An 8,465-nucleotide genomic window follows, 5' to 3' on the forward strand; every position below is an offset into this window, starting at 1 on the left:
TTTTTAGTTTGGCTAATTGATTTGGGCAAGCCTTGCTGTGATTAAGCTAACAACTAAGTGGCACAAGAGTAATATACAATCTTATACATGTTCCAGTAAAATCCAACTTCTCCAACATCCCAAGCTCCAAAAACAATCTCTTCCCACAACATCGATTCTGAGGATATAAATAGGATGAGAATGATATCAAGCATTGCAATCAGCCGGAATCCATGTGGAACATGAAATACCCAGTCCCCCAACTGAAAGGATTCTGTTGTAAATGAATGAGTGTCACCCTTGTCAGGAAAAGCTATAGCTATCTTTACACCCATAGCCTAATTTAGGCTACTACTCATATTCATGCTCAGTGGAAAAGTCAGGTTCTTCAGGTTTTCGTAGTTTTGGCATCTCGTCTTTGATCTTTTGAGCTCCTCTTCTAGTGTTTGCAGCAAACCTTGAAGCCAGTAACGTGACCCCGAGATTCATTTTTGCCTGGGAAGGATTTGAACCAACAGAAAGATGTTCTTCTTCCCCTTCCCCAGTCTCATAGGCTACTTTCTCATCCAAAGCAAAGGATTCCCTCAAGCACAGATCTTTTGCTGTCATCCTTCTCTTGTAGCGTCGCCAAGCAGCCTGTATGAAGCAGGCTGCCCATGTTCTCCAATGGTGTGAGTAAAACCGAAAGGTGTGCTGCAGCTTCTTGCTGTGCAGGCGTCTGAATTGGTTGGCCACAAATTTGAGATCTTCAGCCCGCAATGCAAAAGCTTCAACTTCAGTAAGTGCTTTAACTGTTCGTGTTGAAGAAGGCAAATTAACCGTGGATTTTGGGAGCAAAGCCCATGCAAGCAGCTCCTCACCACAAAAATCTCCAGGTCTTAAAGTTATTGAGTTGAAGAAACCAGTCCGGCCACCATTGGTAGTAGAACTATCCAGAGCACCTCTAATAATGAAGAGCATTTCTGTCACAGGATCACCCTCTCGGACTATATAAGTGCCCGCTGTGCTTAGGGACGACACTAGACGCTCACATATTGCATCAAGAAGCTGATCATCCATCTGTGAGAAGAAAGGGACCTGAGAAATGAGAAAATAAAGGTTAGTATAATATCACATAAGTAATTACCATTTCATTTCAAAGCATAGGAATCATTGAGGTTTTATATCGGTTATTTGACCAAATTTATTACATTGTAAGGGGGTTACGCCCCCATGTTGTGCAGTGTTGTTATAGCTCACAATAAATTAGGCCAAGTTCCCAAGCGAATCAAATTTACTAGTGAACAAATCAATCTTGAGAAGTGTAGAGAACCCATGCATTTCGAGACATTTTGATAGGCAGTATACTAAATCTGTGATGCCTGTTTAACTTGGTAAGCTATCAACTTTGGCCATAATCCAACATAAAATTGGAACTGGAGCCTTCAGACACCATTTGAAGCAGTGTTGTGCTCAAACTATAAGGTTTGCCTTCTAATACATGCTGCACATGCATATACGAGGTACCCAGAAATAGCAGTCCAAAGGATCTCTATGGCGCCATGCCCCATCTAGACCGCCCAGAGAATCCTCTGATCCCATTATTTTGGATAGAATATGACAAAGGATATTGAGTGAGGTTGTTTTTAAGCCCTAAAATAAAAATACTTGGGGAGGATCATACTCTTCGAACAAGATCTAAGCACAGGTGGCGTTGAATATCACGACGGAGATCAGCAGGTAAGCCATGAAGAATGGCTTCTTCATCAACTCCTCGAGTTGCCAGCCACTTGTATTGAACAAAGCGTCGAACACGCCGTCTCAAATCTTCAGGGAGTTGACGATGCTTCATCCATTCCTCAGTGTCTCTTCTCTTAAGCCTCCACTCCTCAAGCCTCACAGTGATAGATTGGAGATAGGTCTACAATTTAAAGACAAGCTCAAAGTATAAATTATCAATTCAACATGCATCAACAGTCATTATTATTAATCTAATGTAGTTGAATCAGAAATATAACTAAATGTAGTTACTAGTCTAGGCATGTCCTGTCAGAAACAATCAGTAACAGAGAAAGTTATCATTGTATGTAATACTGTATAAACTCAACTTTCTAGCCGGAAAATAATAATTAATAAGTTTCCTCAAACATCATTTGAGAGATGTATTTAACGACTAAAAAAGTAAAAAAGGAACACTCAACAGACTTCAAGCAGCAGAAAAGAAATAATAAAAGCAAGAAACAAAGTAAGAAGCCTTTTCCCAATACCTGCATATTCCCTATTAAGTGGGCAAATAGTACAAGACCTACAATGGCAATGAGAATGGCAAATGATGTCTCTCCAATAAAAGTGCTTGTTGACAAATTCTGCCCATATGAACTGAGACAACAAGAATGCAAAAAGATAAATCAAACATTTTTGTTCATTTATTAACGGATTAAAAAATGTTAATATCATAAAGTTGCACTTATTCTGAAATAAGAAAATGAAGAGACTGCCATTTCTTATAGAAAGTTTTCTGTTAGTCCATTGGCATATAAGATATGTTCGAACCACCAATGGTAACCACACCCTAAACCCTGCATATTACCAATACCATGCAGCAACCATGTCAATCAATGAGCATACAACCAAGGAACCAATGAGTAAGCTGTATATTTCAAAGTAAGATCAGCATTGACCCCTATACATAAGGTGCAGGCCTATTCCAGAAAGCTGAAGCACTTGTTTACCGATTAATACAGAGTATCAAACTGATAATATTTATTTTGGTTTTCTTTTTCCCAATGCTTGCCAGGCATATGATTCTCACTAGACTGCAACATAGTATACAAGCTAAACAAAAACATTCCTGGTGAAAGCATGTTGTGTATGTCTCCAGCATGGAAAGCCCATCTTATGATTGCCTATTAGTTATGCCATATTTGGAAAGAACATCTTATGATTGTCTATTAGTTATACCATAATAAACATGGATATATGTAGAAATTACTTTTGGGACAGAAATAGGGTAAGAGAGAGAATACACATTTTCATTGAGATCTTTTCATACTTCAACCGAATTCAGTGAAACTTAAAATTCTTCCACATCTTAAGGTCAATTCTTATTTGCAGCCATTTATCGTTTGACTAAACAACCCCATATGCTTTCCAGTTTGATTCAGTTATGCAATGATGCTCCATATGAAACCTAAGACTGCACAGTAATTTAACCAGGATGTGCACTTATCAATGGTCCCTTAGCCAGAAATCAAAGAAGATATGCAAGCTGCTACCTATGTTAATGTGACAGTTGGTAGACTGACGAGAACATAGTTCTGAAAGCCACACTATACTGGCTGATTGAACTGGGTTAACCAGGAACCAGCTGGCCACCGGTTCAATTTACCACCACAACCATAGTAACTCAATTCATTAACTAAAACCTTTTAAGCAAGAATCACAGAAGAGATGCATGCTGCTGCCTATGCTCATGTGACAGTTGGAAGACGGATGAGATCATAGTTCTGAAAACCACACTAAACTCGCTGATTGAATTGGGTTAACCGGGAAACTGCTGGTTCGATTTACCATGGAAACCCTTTTAAGCAGTTCATCCGCCAAAACATACAAGGCTTGAATAGTCCGAAAAAATTCCAAGAGTGGAGTGTTGTTATCAATAACTTATGAGCCTGAAGCCATCAACCTTTTTTGATCCATGGGTCATTGTTATCAATAACTTTTCCCTTTTTCTCCGCCATGAATTAATCCGTCTTTGACTATGCCTCTCCTAAAAGACTTTATACTCATGTTTATTGCAATTTTTATTAGTGGCAAGGTTTAATTTCTGTTTTTTTATTCGAATACCATCAATGCATAAACTATTTACTATTAAATTAAACATATTGTTAGACAGAGGGTATAGAAACAGCGCTTTGATGGTTTTAGAGTGTGAAATAATAAGGCATCTAAATCTTCATGAAATCAGACCTTTCTACCTTACAAAGAAAAAACATCATACCTTAGTTGCTGTAAGCCCCACCATAAACAATAGAAGTACTTTGTGATGAAGTTAGCGGAAACAGCTTTTTTTGCCACTGCACTTTCAAATATGCCATATTTGAAATTGTCATTTGCAGGATTACAATTCTCAAACACTTTTGTACTTTTAGCCCATGTCTGGTAACCTGTGCTGTTAAAATTGTCACAATCTAGATAAGGAAGCAAGCATTCTGTGGAGTTTACTTCCTTTTTACAAAATGACTTCCAGCATGAGGTATATCTGTCAATTGATAGCAAATACCATGCTGCTCCTAATACCTGCAACAACAGTAAAATGGCATAGATTAGCATCCTGTTCGCGAACTCAGAGAGAGAGGAGAGAGAGAGAGAGATTCAAGGGGAAGACAAAAGTAAGTGCAGATACATACATGGCTGGCCAGCATGTACAAGAGAAGATTATATGCAGCCCCTGCCCAGGCAGTCTTTGTGACCACTCCAGTTGCTTTGATTATTTGCAAACTTAACGGAAAAATAAGATATAATCTAGGGACATATTGGAGCAAAACAATTAGGGCAAGTGCATTGTTGTTATGATCTGTTTGGGTCCTTCTCGTTGCTGGTATAATAAACCAGATGACTATCTGCACATGATGTTTCAATCAGATATACTTCACCTTTCTCACCCAGGAAAATATTACAACAATAACTTATGAACTTAACACTTCAGGACAAAGAAAAGGGAATGAGTAGATTGTAGTGTCATCTCATGTTACTGAATCTAGCATTTCTTCCATTATGGACACATAAGGAGGCTACTAAATGTCTTCTCTTAAACAAAGTAATTCACCATCTCCATCTTTGAAGAATAATACTTTATTAGACATTACTTTTTAACATCCCGTATTTATCAGGGTAGAATGCACAGTATCCAATACCTAAACATTTCAACCAGATTTCACAATCTACCTTTCCAATGATTAGCCTGGTATCATCCATGAAGCTTGCAAAAGCTCACCTCAGACAAAGGGGTGGGTGGCAATCTTTGACACATCAGGATAAAGACACGAATTAGACGGCTTTGGGTTGGGTACAATCATCTTCAAATTGAAATACTGTCAAACCGTTTAACACATATAATAAGCAGTTGTGTTTCAAGCCAACCTGCCTAACCCGAAAATATCAAGAATTGACAAGTTGAATAATAGGGTCCTGTTGACACGTCTAATAATTGTGTGAAACCTATCACCCATGGTCAAAACCTATTTACGAATTCAATTCAACATTAAGATTTTTAATAATAAACATTTCTTTTTTAATGTTAAATATAATATTTTAAGTCTAGTGTTAATGAAGGATATAGGTAAGATTTCAATAGTGGTGGGTTATTAACGCATTAATGAACAGGTTCATCATGTCCACCAAAATATGGCTCAATTAAACCTGATTAACAAAGGGGTTATGCATGTTGCTGATGTTATACGTGTAATAATCATGTCATGTTCATGTTGAGAATATTCCATATCATTAATAATTGTATCGTTTTCATGTCAAACCAATTATTCTAATTCATGTTCCTCAACCTGACACAAATGCAACACAGAAACCCAAATTGTCACTTCTACTCTAAGAGCGGTAATAAACATATTCACTCATAAGGTAGATAGGGACATTAGAAGCCTAAAGTTTACTGGGAAGGAGAATGTTGAATTTACCTAGAAGCACATGAAATTCCTCAAATCTTAAAAAGATCAAAGCATCACTGACAATGTAAACATAATTCATCTATCAAAGCAAAAATAACCCAATATCATTGACTGAATCACATTCCCTTTAACTTAAATGCACCAAAAAGCAATCCCTAACCAAAATCATATTTCTTCTATACTATCATATTTATGCAGGCTAAACTATTTTGCTATATTTGGGTGTGCCAATAACTATGTGAGTTACCTGTTTACTAATCTGAAAATTTCACACACTTCATCTTTACAAACTCTTCTTCAGATTGATATTACTTGGATATCCGATTGGCTTATTGCTGCTCATCATCACTTCAGTAATATATAGAGTAGTACTCAGCTAGTCTGGCTCTTTTACATATTCTCTCTCTTGAAAAAATAGAATCTTAAAAAGAAGTAAAAATGAAACCCAAACTTCATATGGTCTTAAGGAGCCATTGTCATTGGAAGGTTTCCACAATTTTCTTTCACTTATTGCCTGATGCAGCATAATCTAAACAGAAACGGCAACTAAATAAGAAAATCTACAATGTCTAAAATTGCATAGAATTATATTCCAGAAAAATACCTGAGGAAGGGGCAATGTGGCTATGAGATCAATGAAGAAGTCAGATCTAATATACCTCTGAGCAATCTTCTTTGGGTCCATGACAAGTTCACCCCTCCCGAAGACGCGAGAACTTGGCGCAACATAAGCTGTCCTAAACTTTATGACCACATGCAACAAGTAAAAGATATCTGCAATGGTCCGGAAACAAGTGACAACAATTCGCAACCTCGAATCTGTCTTCACACAAAATGTGTTTGTATTCTCTCCAAGCATGGGCAAGTAAAAATACAATGGATCAACAAAAAGTGCCACCAAGCACGACATAATGAAAACCCGATTCCATTGCAACACGATCTCACTACCCGGGTCAAGTATCCTCTTGCGCCAAGGCTCATGGTCTTCGGGAAACACCTTTGAATGCCCAACGCTGAAAGTTTCAACAAATCTATTTCTGGCCCCAACTAGGCCAGTATCAGATTTAAGCAATGAAGATGATGAAACTTTATATTGAGATGATGACTTTTCAAGCTGAGATGGTTCAGTTCTTCTTCCCCATAAAGATTCTTTATGCCGTTTTTCATGCCGTTTTTCCTCTGAATAAAACCTAAACCACATTAAGGTGAGCAGAGTCTTAGAGAATGTTGATGCTCAGATTGAGTTAATAGAAAATATTTCCAGGAGTAAGGTAGTCTTTAAAGTTAATTACAGTTCCTACGTGCTGAAGAAATGTGATGAAAGTTTCAACAAAATTGATGTAAACAAAGGACGCTTTGTAAAAAAAATGAAAAAAACAAAGTGAAACATATAACAAATTGGAATTCCTGTTCTATGCTGTTAAGGTTTCCAGTAAGGCACGGCCTGATCAAATCATACAAATTAGCCGTGCTAGGCCGCAGGCTCCAATCAGATGGAATTCGTCCCTCTGTTCCCAATCAGTGAAAACATTAATTTGTCCATATTTCCAGAACAAACAAACAGAAAATTATAGGGAAAAACAATTCCCAGAAAATGATACCAACAACTGATGTTGAAAGTTGTATACGTTTATAGATAGGTAAGACCTACCTAAATCAAGCATATTAAACTATATGCTTAACTGAGAAGAGCTTGGTTTCCACTGGCCCTATCAGACTAAAAATAAGCAAAATAAGTTTAGTTGGATTTATAGTTTAGCAAAGCCATAGTTTTCACGGGTCCCATATAGTAAAGAATTCCAGAATTTTTTTATCATATTTTCTCAGTACCCAAACAAACACTGGAAAAAGAGGGAAATGAAAAATGGGATACCCAGACAACTTTAGCAGGTATTTTCTGTCATATTTACCCAGCTCAGTCCTATCTATTTCTTCATCTCTTTCATCTCAAAGACAAAATAAAAAAACAAAAACAAAAATCCTACACTTTCTGAGCAACCAAACAGAGAGAAAAACTAAATAGATAAACAATTTTAACAAAAAAATATATTGTGGGTAATTTACCTGACAAGCTTTTCCTTCCTCAATTCCATGCCAAGAAGAAGGAGAAAGCTGAACCCAACCCTTCACCTGAAACCCCTAAGCATAGCAAAAACAGCACCGCTACAATACCCTTTATGGGATTTTTCTTTTTCTGTGACCAAGTTTGCAAATCTGAGGTTAGCTGAGCACACGAGAGAGAGAAACAGAGGTGAGCTGAGCACACGAGAGAGTGTGTGAGTGGTTTGCTGAGTGACCCATGTGGTGAATGTTTGGTTTGAGAGAATCTATTAAGGCGCACTCCGCGAGTCAAGAGAATGAAAGTCTGTGTTCAGATTGAAGAAACCAAACAGAACATAAGCAAGTCAACAATTGTCAACAAATGTGAAACTCAAATTGCTCATATTCTAATTATTTATTCCCCATTGACGAATGTGGGTCCACTTGAATGACTTCATGCCGTGGCAAACACTATTTACTATTGGCGGTGGTGGTGGCAATGCCAATCTAGCCCTCAGTGGTTTGGATTTAGATAATTATTTTGTTTTATTTTATGAATAAACAAAAGTATATTCTTCGTTCTATTTGACACATGGCTGCGACAATTGTAATTACTTATCTAGTGCTACTCAATTTGAAGACTACAATCCACTATGTGACTCACTAATGTTATAAGACGTAAATTAGTAGCATTATGTGGCGATGTTATTATCACATTTAATAATTTTCTTAGTGTTAAAAATCAGTTTTGTGTAAAAGTTTCTTGTTTTTTTTAGGGAGCTT

The 8,465-nt window shown here is 37.2% G+C and overlaps 1 protein-coding gene across 1 annotated transcript; it reads right to left on the reverse strand.

The window, feature by feature from the left end:
- Positions 1–8,060, reverse strand: LOC110766382 (cyclic nucleotide-gated ion channel 17). Its single transcript, XM_021969700.2, has 7 exons — positions 7,707–8,060; positions 6,247–6,832; positions 4,368–4,580; positions 3,959–4,257; positions 2,226–2,337; positions 1,643–1,879; positions 1–1,056 (listed from the first exon to the last, which is right to left on the reverse strand). Exons 1-7 carry the CDS (start codon positions 7,733–7,735, stop codon positions 331–333), a joined length of 2,202 nt encoding a protein of 733 aa, XP_021825392.1. The 5' UTR covers positions 7,736–8,060; the 3' UTR covers positions 1–330.
- Between the last annotated feature and the right edge of the window lie 405 nt (positions 8,061–8,465).

Source organism: Prunus avium, chromosome 1 (assembly GCF_965620075.1).
Source record: "Prunus avium chromosome 1, drPruAviu1.hap1.1, whole genome shotgun sequence".
Classification (NCBI taxonomy): domain Eukaryota; kingdom Viridiplantae; phylum Streptophyta; class Magnoliopsida; order Rosales; family Rosaceae; genus Prunus; species Prunus avium.

Excerpts from the sequence above, each read along its gene's own strand:
- LOC110766382 (XM_021969700.2), bottom strand. The coding sequence starts at position 7,735 with ATGGAATTGAGGAAGGAAAAGCTTGTCAG. Across the intron at positions 6,833-7,706 it reads AGGAAGGAAAAGCTTGTCAG|GTTTTATTCAGAGGAAAAAC; the intron begins GTAAATTACCCA and ends AATGTGGTTTAG. Across the intron at positions 4,258-4,367 it reads TGTACATGCTGGCCAGCCAT|GTATTAGGAGCAGCATGGTA; the intron begins GTATGTATCTGC and ends CTGTTGTTGCAG.